This window comes from Dicentrarchus labrax, unplaced genomic scaffold, assembly GCF_905237075.1.
Source record: "Dicentrarchus labrax unplaced genomic scaffold, dlabrax2021, whole genome shotgun sequence".
NCBI lineage: Eukaryota > Metazoa > Chordata > Actinopteri > Moronidae > Dicentrarchus > Dicentrarchus labrax.
Genome location: NW_026136715.1, coordinates 18,207,802 through 18,226,379, shown reverse-complemented (window position 1 = coordinate 18,226,379; position 18,578 = coordinate 18,207,802). Strand labels below are relative to the sequence as shown.

Here is an 18,578-nt window from a genome sequence, read left to right as displayed (position 1 = left end):
TCAACCTGTAAGGTCAAACGTACCTTCCTCTGTCCAGAAAGGGCCTGCTCATGGATGTCTGACAGGTAATAAACAGACTGTGATGAATCACAGACATTTGTGGCTGTGGCTGAGACACCTGGTGCCGAAGTCTGATTGGACGACCTCTGGCTGACCCTTAAACCTAGCCCTCTCCTCTCTGTACAGCGCCCTCCTCCTCCTCCTCCTCCTCCTCTTCCTCCTCTACAGCAGCTTCATCTCTTCAGCTCTGCTGCTCTCCATTGCTTGGTGCTGTGTCTTTGTTGTACATTGTACTTGCATTCCTTCGAAATGAATAAAGAGAGAGAAAAAAAGAATAAGATAAGAAGGGAATCCCTTTGTTTGATCTCTTTCACGTCTGTTTGTCTTATCGCAGCTGGTACGTGCCCGTATACTTGTCCTCTAGGCCTAAAAATGAAATGCAGCTACTGTATTTTTCAATCATGAAAGAAAAATACAGTATAAAATAAGGTTTGGAGTTCTTACAGATCTACAGTTGTGTGCAATTTTTGATCACCACAATGTAATTGTTATATAATGTAGATAAATTGTGCTAAAACTCAGATGTGGGTCACACAACAGATACTTTTGAAGTTTAACACAGCCCAGTCTTTCCAGAGGCATAGTAAGTGTTATAGCAGCGTCAGGCAGAAACAGCATATGAAAAAAAATCAGCATCGATGTTCTCCTCCCTGGGAGAGCAGTGGGTGTGAAGGACACCAAACAAATCTAAAGAAGGACGACTACAGGCGTAGCTCTGCAGGTATCGATTGCACTCTTGAGTATCTGTTTTCAAAATATTGATCACAAGCATCAATGGAAGCAGAACAGAGAAAAAAAGTGCTGTTTTTTTTCTCTGTCACTGGTGTGATTTGAAGGGGTTGGGACATAGTGACAAAGCACAGAAATGTATTTATGACAAAAAGGCCTGAAGAGATTAAAATTTACATTCTGAAATTGCCATGTGGAGCCCTGATCTTTAATTGAATGGAATACTGCAGCATGACATGCACTCGATGCCAAACTCCAAAACTTAAAAAATTAGGTCTTGTGAAGAGAAATGGGCTGAAACACAGCTGCAGGATATATTCTGTTTAACTTTTCACAAGTTTATATACTCTTTCCCCCCCGAACAATAAATGTCTTAACAATATCTTCCACAAAGACACGCTTAAAGATATATTATTTGCTTGTTGAGATTGCACTGTGTAGACCTATTATCATAATTAATTCAATAAAATTAATGTAATGGACCAAAAGTGCAAACTTTAAAACTTTAAAGGTTTATCCTTGACCTTGGAAAAAGTAAAAAAATATCTTACCATGACGTCCACTTACTGGCTTTTTCCATAGCAAACTCCATCTGCTAAGTAACACCATAAGAGATTTACTTCAAATAGCCCATGACGCACAACTTCTTGGCCTCTTTTGACATCAAAAAAGAAATGAGGAAAATGGCATTATGTTTATTAAAAGCAGGTTGATCCATTCAGACATTCTAAGCAACGTAGGTACGTACATTGGCCAATCTCATGCCAAACAGCAGCTGACAGTAAAATACCATCCCTACCTTGTATTAAGCTATGTTAGAAAAGTCAGTAATCACTGCCACTTGTACTGTATTACAATGCTCATCATGAAAGACATAGGAGAAAAGGCATGTTGTTTCTGAGCCCAAAACGCCCAAAAATATGATCTAAAAAGTAACAAAAGTGAAAATTCTCAACATAGTGTACAGTAAGGTCAGTTATTCATAAATTATAGCATGAGTGAGCCCAAAAACGATGCGGATAAACACAGGAGGAAAATAAATAAAACGTCTCTTGAATAATAACAACATGGATAATAATCATAAGACTTAAGGCTCATTTGGGACCTGAGGATTTCATACATACAGTGTACAACAATGCGGCTCACACTGCTCAGCGTGCCTTTGTTACACACTTATCATGGATGAGAGAGGAAGGTAAGACATCAATTAATCAACACAAGCCTGCTGTTTACAATGGAAGCCATATTGGGGTGTACACGCTGCATTTTCTCACAATGATACAACAGGTGGAACTGAACCTTGTTGGCTCAATACCTTTGGTTACAGTCAGTTTCATGGCAACTATGAAGTTTAACGTAAAAGCATGAATAAAATCCAGGCAAAGTTACAAAGGTCCCAAATTCTGGTGTTTCATAAAGCAATGAGGCTTTGCTCCCTGTTTTGGGCAGGGATTTGTAACAGTTGGTTTTCCTTCTCAGACAGTGCAGGAAGTTTCCCAAAGACAGTCCAAAGAGAGGAGGGAAATGACTTTGCCAATTTATTGTCTTTAACCAAGCTTAAATATAACTTCACTCACATAAAAATGAGCAACGTTAAGTGCTTTTGGTCTCCTCCATCCCCAGGTAAGATAAAATCCCATCATCGAAGACATGAAAAGTTCAGAGGTAAATACATATCCGTTGAACAGAACCTGCACAGTCCCACAGAACAAAAAAACATATTCACATCCTATTGTGCATCACACACCACTGGGCCTCCAAGGTTAAAACCATATGAGAATATCCATTGGTCAGAAGGGAGCAAAGAAAGAAACATCTTCAAAGAGACTGCAGTCGAGTCGTGTCCTTTCAGTTTCATAAAAGCAACTTCTGAAAGCAGCAGTTCCTTTCAGTAACGCCTTTAGAAAGGTGGAGGAAAAGAATCCTCCTTACAAAGAGATCTTTGTAGAAAGAAGAGGAAAGACACAGTAGGGTAGGGAAGGGAGCAGGTGGAAATGCGGCTGTCAGCCTATGGTTGTCTTTGACCTGCTGTTTCTCCTCTTAATAAGCAGCTGTTGTTCCTGGTTCCTGCAGATGTTTGTCATAGTACAGTCCTGGCTGTGAGGATTAACGCTGCGAGGTTGACCATGGGAAATGCAGACAACTCCGGGGCTGCACCCACGGCTATGGAGCCTGAAATACATAAACAAATCAAAATCCAACATGTGTTTGTTCTTGTGTTCTTAATCTCTGGTGTGGTCTACAAATGTTTCAGAAGGTCTCACGTCAATTATCACAGGAAGAAAAAAAAATACAGTGAGTAAATTGTAAAATGCATCCAGTACGAAGAACTACGGTGTGGTGTGAGTAGACAACTGTATCGATAGATGGCACTAGTGCGCTGCGCTCAACTATGGGGCAAGCTGACTTTCAAAGAGCTAGAGCTGTGGGGTGGGAACAGCAACAGACACAGTTTGATTAAAAAGAAATATCCACTCCTAAACAGCTGCCTCCTGGCAATATTCTTTGCATGTCTGAGCCTGTTAAGTTGTTTGATGATATATATTTATCAGTCTGTGGATAAGAGACTGTATTTCACAGCTAAACAACAGTAAACACAACGTCCATACTTAGCTTCAAACACAAAAGGCTTATTTGAAGACCATTCTGACACTTTTCTGATGGGAAAAAAAAATCTCACAGAAGCTAGAGAGATAGCATTTTATCTACAGGAAGCAGCCTCAAAAGACCAAAATGCAGTGCACCTACAGGACATGTTTACAGTACTAAAATATACTTTTACACTAGACATTCAGACTTTAGTCTGAAGTCAGAAACAACGTTACAGTCTTTATCTGGGAGTTCTCAGAAATCGTCTTCAATGGAGGGAGAGGTAGTCGAGAGAAGCTGAGGAAAAGTTCTATTCCACATATGCTCAAAACACTAGTGCATACAGTATGTGTTTGCAGTTAGAGACTCAGCTCTGAATTCTACACTGAATTCATGTGTCTTGCAGAGATGTCTAACAAATGGACACTGATATAATTTTTATGTTTCATGTCTCAGCTCCTGTCCCACCTGCTATCTTGGGGATGGTAATCTGGCGGCTGCTGCTGCCTTCTCCTCCCTCACTGAAGGGTTTAATCTGGATGACGTAGTCCTGGTTGACTGGCAGTGACAACTCCAAGGAGGTGGTGTTAGTCTCTACCACACTGGGACGGCTGTGTTTGTCCTGGCTGTACATCACCTGCAGGAATGAGAGGGGAAAGATGCTAACAGTGTGAGGCATGGTGTTAATAGTGATGGGAGGCAGTATAGTTTCTTTTCCCCCCTTTCCTTTCCCTATACTTTGTGGACTGGTTTTCATTGGGAGGAGGTGTGGTTAAGCTTTGTGGTGATGAAATTGTGTCACTGATGTTATTAGGATGAGGTTCAGATGTGGGAGGCGTGACAGTTGAATAAGACTGCAGGTCGGACCAGCCAAGAAGGAAGTGCGACTCAGATACCACAGCTTCCCACCTTTGTCCAGCTTGTGCACTCTTCTGTGGAAAACCAGCCATACCTTTATTATTGTTATTATTTTTTTGTATTTACCAGCAAACAACCAAAACAAAAAACTGAACTAGGACGGCACTCGCCACTCATGGGAGCTGAGACCAGGGCTGGGGATGGACCCAACAACTGTTTAACCTGTGGGCTTTGTAAGCTACTCGGCTGTCTCCAGATCTTGAAAACCAGTTCACCTTATGCAACTGTAGATGTGTGCCAATGACTGTGTTGGACCGTCTTTCAGCTGCAGCTCAACTCTGTAGCTGTGGATGAATGTGCCCATTTTATTATTCAGCCTGACTCCTCTGTGGGCGTTAGGGTTATCAAGGGATTGTTATTTGAAGGAAAATAGGTAATTTATGGAAGACTTCAAATCTTAATTAATATGCAGCTACATATCAAGTCACCACAACTTCAGTATGAAATAAATATTTAAGTTTAAAACTTTAAAAATAAGTATGAAAAAAAGGACATGGCTTGCTGTACTTTTTAATTAAATGCAGTTTAGATGCTTCCTTACTTATCAAGAAAATCAGTGCATTCATAAATATGAGCGCAGTCAAAAAGAAAAGAAAAGAAAACAGTGCACTCATACAGAGTAAATGGACCAAGTGACAGGCTGTCATTTTCTGTTAAGTTACAATCTATAAAACCATTCACTCGTCAAAGCTGCAGTCAGTCCAGTTTAAACACTCTGAGATGGAGAAGTGTAAAACTCTCTATTTTTTTTACCTTATATCCTGTGACTTCTGACTCATTCTCCAGGGCGTGTACTTGGTCCCATCTCAGGATAACCTTGGAGTTGGAAGTGTTCCACATGATTTTGACCGGGGCTTGACTGGGCGCTGGAGGAGGAAGAGGAGGGAGAAAAACAACAAGCGACCCTGTCAATAAACAGTCAAGTCCAGAACCAACCCAGCATGAAGGAGATTTCTCATTATCAGTTTGTCATCCCACTGTTAGGAGTTAGCAGTGACTCGAGGAGTGTGTGTGTGTGGGAGTGAGAACAGTCTTATGTCTGGCGGTTCTTGAGGGGGAAGGTTAGGGAGAGTGTGTAACAGATGTTTTATACCTGTGATATTAATTTATCTTAGCTTGTATGAACGTGAGATGCTACACATCTGTCACAGTGGAACACTGTGTGATGAGTTGGCCTCCGTTTTGTTTGAATATCTTGCTCTGCAAGCACGCGCCCAAGGACGCACATGTATACGTTTATTGTCATGTAGGTGACACAGACAGAGAAAAAGGTGAAACAATATGAAGAGGAATTAACTAACAGCTATGGGGAATCTCTCAGCAGGAGACGTCTGATCATTTTTCAGGTAAGCCTGCATGTCAAATCGCCCGGTGTGACCGTGAATTAAGCTAGAATTTACATCAAAGATATGCCATGTCTATCACATGAAAGAGGGGTTATATGATGTCCCTTTGTTTCACGCTGTTCAAAGTGGTAAAACGCCCAGAAACAAAACACAACAAAAAGGTTGTAAAACATTTTTTAGGATTGAGGAAATGCCTTTAACATATGAATGTAGAAATAGCAGTATTTTTTTAAAGATATTTTTTTGGCATGCTTGCTTTTATTTGGACAGTCAGTGCAGAGTGTGACAGGAAATGTAGGAAGAAGGAGAGGACTGCAGTGATGTAGCCAGGAGTGGAAGCATGGACATTGCAGTTACCTTTAAGATGCTCTTAAGTAGCAAATATTCTTTATACTTTTTATATTTTCACTCTACTTGGTGAGACATTTTGGGTTAAAAAAAATATATACTAAAGGCATCATGCACCTTTTGCCAGAAGAAAAAAATTAAAAATTAAAAAAAGGAAAAGGATGCACAAAAAGACACAAGCAGTCCCCATGTTGGGAGCCCTTACGTGGTTTCTTGGTTGTGACATTCACTATGCTGCTCTGTGGACCCACTCCAGCGCTGTTATAGGCCCGCAGGGACATGTAATAGGTACTGCTGCCCTCCAGATCCCTGATGAGGACTGAAGTCTTATTCCCCACTGTCCTGATCACACTGGCTGTGTCCTGTTTATGCTTCTCACCCCAGTACTGCAGCTAAAAACACACAACAAATACACAGATTATACTTCTTCAGCTTGCATTTGATTTGATACTACTTTAATTTTTCCATCTGTAAATATTGCGGACATGCATGCTTGAGGGCGTCATCATGCACATATACTTTAGTTCATGAATGAATAATTATATAGACAATAATACAGAAAGGTCATCGCATTGTTCACTAGCTGTTGGCACCGTCCTTTGCACAATTCTTATTGTGTGGGCAATGTGTTAGTTTGACCTCATAGCCCAGGATGCGTCTACGGTTGTTGCTCCAGGGCAGTGGCTTCCAGGTGACCTCTACTTCGGACGCTGATACACTCTTCGCCCTCAGCCTGCCTGGAGCTCTGCTGGGCTCTGAAAGGCACACAGGATAGTCAGGATAAGGAGGTGGACACGGATTCACTACTCCCACGTCTACAGTGTGACTTATTGACTATACTGCAGCTCCATCCTGAGCTGAGTGAGTGCTCCCACAGAAACACCTGGAAAAATATGTTATTCACTAGAATTTATATCACTCAAAAGTATGCCATGATAACTTTACTTGGTGGTTTTACACAATCCCCAGTGGTGGTGTCTGTAGCAGGTTAGAAATACATTCAATAAAACTGCATAAAACTGTAATAATAGTGGAAAGGTGCTAATCTTAACACATGTATCATCTTCACAAGTATCTTGTGAATATGTTGTGAAAGTATGAAGCACAGCAAAAAGTTGCCTCTTTTTCACACTCTTTTAATGATGTCACTGTCCAAAAACTTATTTAATGAATTAGCCAGAACATTTTTTTTCCCTTTACATGTTCATGTTTACAAGACATTAAAGAATAAGATGAGTGTGTTTGGAGAATAACCAGGCTTTTTTTTACAATTAATAAACCTTGGGAATAAAAAAGTAATTACCTTCCAGTGTTTGTGGCCTGCTTTTCCTGATAAACAGATGTTATTCTGTGTAAGCGCCAAACCAAAACCTGCTCAGGCCACCACTGTCTGCAAGTGGCTATAAGCAATCAGTCCATCCACTCAACAAAACAATACGGTTCCAGAAATTTACTGATTTCTCTGTGACATTAAATATTCAAATACTAAATGAGCAACAATTTAAGTTTTGTTTATCATTTTTTATCATTATTATTATTATTGATATGCTTCATCAGACTGTAGGTGAAGTTAGATCAGATTAAATTGAGAGCTGTCTCAACAGCAGCAAACAACCTAACAACAAAATCTCCATTCAAATAATGTTGAATATTGTGTGAAAATATGTAACATCACCTCTTTCTACAGCGATCCTAGTCAGAAACTGATTGAGCAATCATGTTTTCACAGCCTTTCAAGGTGTTTCCAAACAGGAATTTTAGATTAAATCCATGCTACACAGAACATTTTCCAGTCTTCACTTTGCTAGAGCAACAGAGTTGTTGGTCCACTTACTGTTCGTTCATGGCTTTGCTGCAGTGGGTGTTTAAAATGACAACTACTAACTGGAATTCAAATTAAAAAATATCTAAAAACTGATCAGTGTGTAGCTGTGTAAGAGTTTTCTTCTTGTTCCTACAGCTGAATGTTTGAGCTTCACTGTGCAGACTGATGTTTGTGCAGACCTTGACATTAGAAGGATGTTTTCACATTCATCTGCTGAAAGTGGGAAGTCTTTTGTGTGCTGATTTTAAGGGCATGATTTGTGACATCACAAACAGTTTGGAAGTCAACCCTGGTCCAGTCTGCAACTTATACAAGTGTGAGGCAGAATCTTGAAACCTCCAGCGCACGAACACTGAGAATGGACTTTATTGTGAAGTAGAAGGCCTCCTGTGTCCAACAGGAAAACTTTACAAATAAAAAAGGGCATATTTATACATTATGTTATTTTTGATGAGGTAGAAGGAGTAGAAGCCTTTTGAACAATTGAAAATTATACATTGTTTGCAGAACACACATTATTATTCCAAGCAGACTATTTGTATTTGTATATGTATTAATATACAATTACTGTATAGTTTTGATGGTACTCACCTTCCTCCGCTGAGTAGATGGTGGTCACTTGACTAAACGGTCCTTCTCCCTTGTTGTTGTAAACCCCGACCTTAACTTGGTAAGGGGTGAAGGGAGGGAGGCTGTCATTCCTGAAGACATATCTAGAGGAATCTGGGGAGGTGACAGCAGCCTGCATCCAGCCTTGTGACCCAAGTGGGCGGAAAGCCACCACATAGCCAAAGCCCGGACCGCTCTGCAGCTCCTCAGGAACAGGCTGAGTAGGTAAAGAAATGACTCAGAGGGATGACTCAAGATGACGATCTTAAAGATATTAATACCTAAAAGAAATGCAGCTATGCACGGATTAGGGCACTTAGAGGAATAGTGCTGAGGGTGGTACTGTACTTGCGAGCCTTGCATGAACTCTATCTGGCTGAGTGCTTTTATACTATGCAGAAAAAGAGAGAAGCATCCAAACAGAGCTGTGGAGTTATTCTTTATACTTTATGTTCTAATTTTACATTAAAAGCAATTAACGACCATGGTGAAGCCAGAAATCCCAGACAATGCAAGGTTATACCAACATTAAGTGTCCAGGTCAATATTTCATAACAAAATTGCATATACAGTATGTCAAAATGATTGTGTTGTATTGTGTTTTTAAAATTAAAATCCATTTCAGTTATGTATTAGAATGTAGCACATGAATACAAATTCATTAACATCCACTCACACAAACATACAAAATTTAGAGTGAGAAAGTTCACCTCCCAAGTGATGACCAGCTCTGAACGTAATCCACCGCCGCCGTTTACTCTGGCCGGAGTCACCCTGGGAACTGACAGATAAACCGTAGTCTTAACTATCTGCAATTCCAAATGAAAATATGGAGTACTGTGTTGCTCACCATTACATTGAAAGAGATGTTGGTATATTAACATTTTCAAGAATTCAGCCTTTCCTAAATTAATATTTTAAAGAGTACTTCACCGATTTCACATTTCACGCCTATAATGTTATCGGACCGGTGAAACTGTCTGATTGAAGCTGCCGGGATCAATACGTTTGTTATAAACTTAAATAAAAGCGGAGAAATACACTAGTACAAAGTTCAAAGTTCTTTGAAGGGATCTAATTGCCTTCCTGAAGTAGGATTGCTCCACATATAGTGTGCATAATTTGCAAACAATTTGTGTCACTGCTGGCAGCAAAGCTTCTGATACATACGCATTTCTTTGGTGCGGGCCTTTTTGGAGGGTTTGCTGGGTTCCCCTGTTCCAATGCTGTTGGATGCCAGCACTCTGAACTCGTACTCCACCCAGGGACTCAACTCAATGACAGTTGCTGACAGCTGCTTCCCCCCGAGCAGCTCAGGAACTGAGAGACATCACAGAAATAACCTTTCATCAAAGCCCTGCGAGATCTGCCACTGAAAGTTAGCCATGCTGGTGATGTGTTATTTACTGTCATTCCATGTGTGGTGTTTGAAAAGGATACCAGTCGCACGTCCCACGCACTCTTTACTTTACTTTCTCAATAAATTTCACGTTCACACAACTTACACACAGACTGTCAGATGAAACCAACCTACCAGTGGTAACAGCTTGCCACCCAAGAGAGAAGGGCGTTCTGGCCTGGATGGTGTAGCTCAAAATGGGGCTGTGGTTGTCCATCCCGGGTCCCCAGGACAGAGAGACAGTGGTCTCAGTCATCTCAGTCACCTGACAGTCCACAGGGGGGCCGGGGGGACCTGAAAGGATGTTTAGTCATAGTTCACTTACACAGGATGATACATACTCTAGAGATTAATGAAGACAAGAGGCAGAAGAATGGAAATACAGAGTGGGTGCTTAGTGTTAGGACAGCTGTGAGTTTAATACTGAACTGCAACCACTTCAAACGCGTTTGTTACAGTGGTGGCAGAAAAGAACACAAAGAAATGGAACAAATTAAGTAGATTTTGTATCTCATTTCATGTTTTTCTGTCTGAAGTGAAGTTTATTGTACTATAATTTAGGAAATAAAAGATCATCACATGCCCTACAGCTGTGGCTCCCAACATGTGGCTCAGAATTGCTCCAAAGGTTTTCAAAGTAAATCATGAGATGATTAACAGGATAGGAAAGAAGAAAATACATGTATATATTTTGTAATATATATTGTGCTTTAATTATATAACCCACAGTAACTTTGTTCACATTCTGTCATTCACTTTGTCATACGGAGTGGTAATAGGAAGGTTTGCCTGTTTCGCTGTTGAATACAAGAATATTACTATGCAAAGTACTTGTGTTTACATTCTTCCATTCCCTGTGAAAGAAAGTAACATTCATGAATAGCAGAGGGTTTGTAGTAGAAATTAAGAAGTGAGTGTTATAACAAAAGATGAAATATAGAAGATAATTGAGCCTTTCTCCAGTATATCCGTAGCTGCCGTAGCCCTGCTGTGAAGCTACATTTTTGACAGGGTTCAGTATAGCTCCAAAATCTGACTTAAAGCTTGGATTTTTTTTATGTGGAGTAAAAAAACATCCTTACCTCTGACTACCACATCAGTGGCAATAGACACACTGTCCACCTTGGTCTGTACAGCACACGTATATTTCCCAGCATGCCTCAGTTGAATGTTCCGGATCATGATATCACCAGCCGAGCGCTGTCAGTGTTCAAGTTTGGGAAAAAAACACACAACAAAGAAAGTGAAAAAAACTGTAAAAATGGCTGAATTTTGAAGCTGCAGAATGAACTAAAAGTACTGCAAAAACAAGTGCAATGCCAAAGTGGTTTATTTTGGCATTAAGTTTATTACATTATGGAAGAGAAAGGTACGGCAAAAGTCCAGGGACACACTAAATGACTGAGTGAAAGTTTTTGTGATCATTGAGTGAAGATGGTTCTTTGTGAGGAATTAAAAAGCTTCTTTCAGATCTATCCCTTTTATTCACTCTGATTCCATTTACTCTACAGACGACCATTCAATGGCAAATGCATTATTAGCTTTGAACTTTAAAGTTAGAGCTAATGTTAAGTTGATGTCTTATCTATGAAAGTAAGGGACTGTGAAACAGGATGAGACTCGATAATTACTTTGATGTATAATCAGGGACATTTTATAGAGATAAAAATTCAGTTGCTGCAAGTCATTCACTCTTTGAAACTCCCTGCCATCATTAAAATAATATAACTGGGGATGTTTCACAGATCTCTCAAATTTTATATACAGCAAGAAAAAAAGAGCCTCCAAGCTTGCTTATTAAATCAAGTGAGACTGAAAGAAGTCCTACAAAATACAGTAATCATACATGTCATGTTATGTTAGACATAAAATAAAAAGTAAATGACAATCTCTGTCCACTGCACATCACATCTGTATCCATGAGGCAGTTGCTTTTTGTAATGGCTGACATGATTTATGGGAAACTGGGTTACATGCAAAAAACTGAGCAAAATACAAAACAATTATTACAAAGAATTACAGTAATATTCTGTTTTTTTTAACATTTTCAACCCAATACTAAAAATGATGACTGTGTTTCACACTGCTAATGCATCCTTCAGTCGTTTCAGCTCCCTTTTATCTTACTGTAAGTAATATAAGTGAAATCTTATTTCCGTTGAAAAGTATATTTCATTTTGTATGTTTGAAATGTCTTTTAATTTCAGATAAAAAAAAATTCGGATTGACACCATGCATCCCATCATTTTATCGATCACAGCCGTTACAGAAGTGTAACTACAGCTCTGGCAGTAACAGTTAGCCCTACAAAATGAAGACATAGCACGTCTCTATATGGAGCTGCAAAATGTTATAAACCCAACAAGAAAGAGGGTTGTAGTTAACAGTGAGGTTGGTGTAAATATTGCTGGAGGCATATGTTTTTTGTAACGATTGTAGGATACAGTGTGTTCTTTACAAGCAAACTAAAATGATGCTGCTGCAGGGGTTTTAACCATTACTACCCTGTGTCATCATTTCAGTAGTAGATTTTAAAATAACATTAGGCCATAAAATATTTATTATATATATATATATTTCTCTTTTTTTCAATTTCTGAGCTGTAATACAGTGCTAAAGGAGCTTGTCGCATGATATTTACTCAAGGTATGATATTAAAATCCTAAGGTATTACCACCCTCACTTACTTACAACTGATGTTTTTCAGCGTACCTGTGTGTTGGATCAAGAAGACATATTTAATTTCTTTTTGTAACAGATATCTAAGAATTTAGAAAATATTACTGAGGCTGTAAAAACCAAAATCAAACACTGGGATTCACACATTTAGGAGGGCAGTAGATCTTATAGTAGATTCACTAATGATGTCTTCACCTTACGTATAAGCCAATGACTTACTGCTATTTAATGTTACAAGCTTTATTCTCCTGGAGTTCAGACTCTATCAGTAATGAAAAGCATGTCATAGTCTGCTCCAAGGGGGAAAAAATCAGCTAACTGTGTCTTTCCATATAGATCAGGAAAATTGAAGTAATATAACCATTCACCATCAATATGCCAATAGTTTCTGCACCACAACATGCGGGCAGGGGTTCTGTGCGGAGGAGTCAAGTGTTTAAATGAACCACAGGGCTACACGCAATTATAAAGCTCTTGTTATTGGAATGATCATGCCAAATGCTTAAAACAATACGAGGAGATAAAGAAGCCAAGACCTCATAATTACTTTTCCTAATTAAAAGAGAAAAATATTTGGTGTTAGATGATCAAATGTAACGCATGAATGAGCACTGCATAATGAATTCCTTGGTTGCTGCTTTTGTCAATGGAGGAGGTGTTATTAACAAGCAGAACAGGCAAAGACAGAAGCATCTTGTTAAGAAAAAAAAACAATCACATGTATGATTAATCGTGATCAAACATTCAATACCTGAAAAGACGAGGACATAAGTGTGTTGATGATCATTGTAATGAAATTCAACAGGCTACTTTCCTTACGAGTCACTGTAAACTACTGTGTAAAATTACATCTATGATAAAAAAGTGAGAAGGTAGAGAAAGAGGTTTGGAGTATTACAAAGACTATAACTATTCAAAAATTCTTTTGCTTTTAGCTTTGTCTTCAGATGCTAGAAGCTTTTTTAAGTCGTAAAGTCAAAAGTACCGAGTCACCATGTTCAAGTGGAAAGATACAGACGTACTTGTTCTTCCATCTCAGAAAATGTTACTTGGCCAACACAAGAATCTGGTGTTTCAAATATATTCTGTAGTTCTGCCATAATGAAGAGTCCAACGGTTATTTAAACAGCTCAAGCTGGTAATGATCTGCAGGGGCTGTTCGTGGGCCACAGCATAATAATTCCTTCATGTCTTGCCCTGAAGACAAAGAGACACAGAAGATCTAAAGACATTATTGCACTTACCCCACCAACTTTTTCAAAATACGCCCAGTGGCTTCCAAAGTGGATGAGCTGCTCGTTGAAGAACCAGGTGAACTTCAGGTCAAGCGTGGGGTCATGAGATACCTGGCAGGGCAGCACAATACTCTCACCCACGGTCACGTCCAGATGACCCGCTGGACTGGTGATCACAGTTGGCTCTGTAAACAAAGACCACTTTATTAACAGAGTGGCGTTCCTCTTTCAGAGCAGATATCTGTTTTCCAGACTGTCCACACTGTACAGTCTGTCTTCTGTATAAATAGAAATACACTTCTCAAACAAGATAAATTACTTTTCAGTCTGCCAGTGAGGTTACACACATACACTGCCAGCGATATACATCTCTTTCTTTGAGTTTCATTAATCAGAGTATGGTCTTAGATATCACTAAACAACGACAAAGATGAGGTAAAATAAACAAACCAAAAGAAAAACTCAACCATTACGGCAGGTCAGATCCAAGCCTGTAATTTGGCTCTGTTTGTGCCGAGACAAAAAGCCATCCTATTTCATCCTCAGCGTGGCGCGCATCAACATAATCTTTGGTCCGTCTCGGCTGGGTGTCTCATTCAACAGCAGTGCGGTGCAGACAATATAGCACAGGCTGAGAAGCCCATACACCAGTCCACTGTGAATTATGCATGCATGTCATAAGCATCTAATGGACAGGCAAGCCAATGCAGCATGTCAGGGGGAGTAAAGGTCTATATTCGGCTCTGTCAAAACAAGCCAGCTTGTTTATCTTGCACCCCCTAAGGAGAACCGACTGGTCATGGCAGTGCATTCCAGGTGAGCCTTAGTAAAGTTTGGCACCAGATGCAAAATGAGAGGGGTAAAACTTTCTGCTTCCGATTGCAAAGCTGTCACGCTCATTTCCTGTTATGACTGGAAGGAAAATCACAAATTGGCTCCCTCATTCCCTACAGTGTGCTGCGTGCATGGCAGCGCTCATTCTGTAAACCTATGGAACGACAGCATATCTCAAACAACCATACGTGATGTTTTTCTTTTATGTATAGATATATGCTGGATTTGAATGTTTCCATTTGAATTACTATAGGAATTGCTGGGAAGTGTTGTTGTCACTGAATATATATGAGGAAGTGAAACTTAAATAGTACAATTAAATAGGGCGGCTGTGGTGCAGAGGCGAGTAGCATCCAGCTGCAGCCCGGGAGCAGAAGCCCCTGACGTGACACAATCCTCTGGCTTGACGGAAGTGACGTAGAATACCAGAAATTACGTTTTTTGGAGGATACGCAGGAATTTGAGGATACTCGCTGTCACTCCAATACTCCGTGCCAAATAATGGAGACATTTAAAAACAAGGTAAGCTTTGCTACTTCGATAATGTTGCCTAGCTAACTACGAGCTAACTAGCATTCTGCTAGTTTGATAACATTTGATAAAGGCTTTTTGCAACCTTTGAGATGTGTAAGGGTTTTTCCTGCATTGAGATATTTTTGTCGGCCGCTTAAGGCTTATTGTAATTGCCAGCGCTAATGAAAACCCCAAGCACCACAATGATGACAAGACAAGCCAGTCTCGGCGGATTTCGCTTTAACCATTGTGCTATCTAATAAAAAATGCTTCGGTGAAGTTCTTTGAACGCAAAATAATAAGACTGCCATAGAAATAGTATCTGTTAATGTATTTTTATATATTTTGATATTTTTATTTAGATGTTTTCATATATAATGAAGTGTATAGTAATTGAATATACTATTTGTTTATTGACTTATTTTCTTCCTTTTGACAGTGAGTTGGACCTCTTTCAAATCTGCCTCCAGAAAAATCTGAGCGCACCAAAAGGCTTCAGGACTTTGAAAGAAAAATGAGAAAAGCCCTCAAATCAGAAACATTTCTAAAGCGATTTGTGTTGTTGCTGTTGTTGTTGCTAAATGCAAGTTCTTACTGTACCTTTAAGGATAGATATTTAATAAAGATGAGCAGTTCTGGTCTCAAATAGTTTTATTTTTCTTCTGCAGAGGGATCAGTTCTTACACAGCATGTGGAGTTTTGTGAGAAATGACACATCCGACTGAGTGAGCGAGGGTTTTATAGTATAGACCAAACAATTGGTTCTTTCGTTATTTATATTATCATTTCCTTTTTTTATAGAAATGATATACATGGGCACGGAGGTCCTTTTGTGACTTTTTTCCCTATAAAACTGGATTTTCATGAGAAATTAGACTTAAATTTTCTGGAAACAGGAAAGATTAAGATGTTTGAAGTAATGGTAGCCTAAAGACCACGTTGAAATTACTCTTTATTACTCCAGATTACTCGTTTTACTATACGATTCATCATAATGGGAAGTAGTGTTTTCAATTTTAATTTGAAAAAAGTGGCCACTTCCAGAAAAAAGCTATGTCACTTCCGTCATGCCAGGGGCACTTCCGTCAAGTCAGAGGCTTGTGTCACGTCAGGTGCTTCCGCTCCGGGGCTGCAGCTGGATAGTATTGGCAGAGGCAGAGCGGGTCGTCCCCTGATCGGAAGGTTGTTGGTTCGATCCCCGGCTCCTGGTGCTGGTGTCGAAGTATCCTTGAGCAAGATACTGAACCCCAAATTGCTCCCGATGCCGTGCATTGGTGTGTGAATGTGTATGAATGAGTTAGTTTCTGTTGGATGGGCTTTACCATCACTGAGTGAATGTGTGTGAAAGGGCGAATGTGCCATGTAGTGTAGAAGCGCTTTGAGTGGTCGGAAGACTAGGAAGGCGCTATACATATATAAGTACAGGTCCATTTACCATTTACCATCTACACCTGAGGTTGGGTTAAGTCAAAATAACACGTCTGGGATAAAGTGGTCGGTGACTTAAACTTGGAATGTAAGGAATCATTTGGAAGTTAAATTATTATTATTATAAATAATTAACTGCAATTAACTAGACACGAGGATCAAAAACAAACTGTGTTCAGAAACCTGAAGACCAGTACCTTCCTGGTTCACTACTTACATTACTTAAAAACTGAACATTTTTTTTTTTTTTTTTTTTTTTTTTTTTAATTTTTTTTTTTTTTTTTTTTTTTTTTAAAAAAAAAAAAAAAAAAAATTTTTTTTTTTTTTTTTTTTAAAAATGTGTTTTTTTTTTTTTTTTTTTTTTTTTTTTTTTTTTTTTTTTTTAAAAAAAAATAATTTTTTAAAAAAAAAAATAAAAAATGTGGTGATATTTTTTTAAAATAAAAAATTAATTGATTAATTGTGAAAATATACTTTCAAGTAATCAATAATGGAAATTATCATTAGTTGTATCCCTATCAACAATAAAAGTATTATTATTCACTGTCAGTAGCGTATAAATGATTGATAACACTGACCTGTAGCTGGTAACATAATGGTAGCAAGATTAAACTCACAATAATATTTTAGATTACTTTTTGTACTGTGCTTATGCAATTCCATGAATTTGTACTTACGATACAGTACTTGAATAAATGTATAATTTACACTCCATCTCTTACCAATATTATAAATACACACACTTGCATATATATAGTACACTGTGTAACAGCTCCATTCCTACATGTAAAGAGGCTGTGGGGGAAAAAAGAAAGCAAAATCGTCCTTCTGTGCAAGTCAATTTGCAATTCAAAAAACTTGTGAAGAGGAATCACCAAAAGGCATTTTAATAGAGCACTGTTGTTGACTCTGCTCTTTAGAAAGACCTAGAAAATTCATTGCTCTGCAGAAGTGTGTGATTTAAATGGATTGAAATCTTAAACAAACCAAGCATGGCTATGAGCCACCGTGCAAAAAAAGTATGAATTAAACATTGAGGCGCATGAATGCAATGAGCCTCATGTCTCGCTTCCTCCAGCCACTGCCAATCAACTAATTGGACGGTATATATGTCAGGTAAAAAGAGGGTCTGCTTCGCTGTTTGTTCATCCAATGTGCAGTGAGGGTCAGTGTTGGTTAATTTTAGATGCAGCACTGGTCGGTTGTGTCTCGCGGCTCTTGTGCAGACTGCCAGATCATTTGTTTTGTGCTCCTCCAAAATACTGACAACCATAAATGATGTTATAGCTTATTAAAAGGGTTGTATAACAAAACAGTTATTGTATCAGTGGTCTGATGTTCAAATGGATTATATACTGTTATATACTGCTTTAACAAATATATACCAATGTCGTTCCTAACATGTAAAAAAACAAACAAACAGCAAACGTTTTAATTCAATATTACATATTTGTTGTTGATACAATTGTAGTGTTTTACTGTAACTATTTATTTACTGTATGCATCGTGTGAGGGCAGTTGTTGCCAAGGAAACAGCTAATGGGGATGTTATAAACAGTAAACAAGCAATATCCAGCTTCCACTTACGGTAAACTAACCAGGGCTGATGTTTGAAGCTAAGTCAAGAAAATAAGAACTTACCTTTAACCAAAAGGCTGCCAGCACTGCTCGCTACTCCAAACTGGTTTCTGGCTACACACGTGTAGAGTCCAGCATCAATTTTAGTAACGTTGGATATCCGTAGGCTTCCATTATCCAACACAGTAACTCTGTTGGTAGAAAAAAAGTATACATATTACCATATTAGGCCAACTGCATCAGTACTGAGTTAATGAAGTTAAAATGAAATCCAGCTCTACTCGTGGAAGCTTGTGTGGCTGTCATTTTATATATACATTCAAAGTGCACAAAGATTTATTCTAAATGAGCAAGTCCAGTGTCCTAAAGCAGTTCAAATTCAGCCTGGAGTTTATCTCAGCGAATTTTAATTGGCGCCCTGTGCTTTTAGCGTGACATAAGGAGAAGCTCAGTGTGAAGAGTTACAGTTTGATTTCTCAGCACTGAGT

General features: G+C 38.9%; 1 protein-coding gene across 2 annotated transcripts in view; it reads right to left on the bottom strand.

Moving 5' to 3' along the window:
- Window positions 1-1,464: 1,464 nt before the first annotated feature.
- The window catches only part of cntn3a.1 (contactin 3a, tandem duplicate 1), a 77,231-nt gene continuing 60,117 nt past the window's right edge, over window positions 1,465-18,578 (bottom strand). For both annotated transcript variants that reach the window (XM_051424658.1, XM_051424659.1), the window contains exons 12-23: window positions 18,154-18,281; window positions 13,747-13,922; window positions 10,906-11,023; window positions 9,959-10,117; window positions 9,595-9,744; window positions 9,135-9,205; window positions 8,407-8,641; window positions 6,630-6,745; window positions 6,196-6,382; window positions 5,050-5,162; window positions 3,847-4,015; window positions 1,465-2,961 (exon numbers count right to left, since the gene is read on the bottom strand). In XM_051424658.1, coding sequence (XP_051280618.1) covers window positions 2,870-2,961; window positions 3,847-4,015; window positions 5,050-5,162; window positions 6,196-6,382; window positions 6,630-6,745; window positions 8,407-8,641; window positions 9,135-9,205; window positions 9,595-9,744; window positions 9,959-10,117; window positions 10,906-11,023; window positions 13,747-13,922; window positions 18,154-18,281 — 1,714 coding nt within the window. In that variant the 3' untranslated portion in view covers window positions 1,465-2,869. The remainder of the gene's footprint in view (window positions 2,962-3,846; window positions 4,016-5,049; window positions 5,163-6,195; window positions 6,383-6,629; window positions 6,746-8,406; window positions 8,642-9,134; window positions 9,206-9,594; window positions 9,745-9,958; window positions 10,118-10,905; window positions 11,024-13,746; window positions 13,923-18,153; window positions 18,282-18,578) is intronic.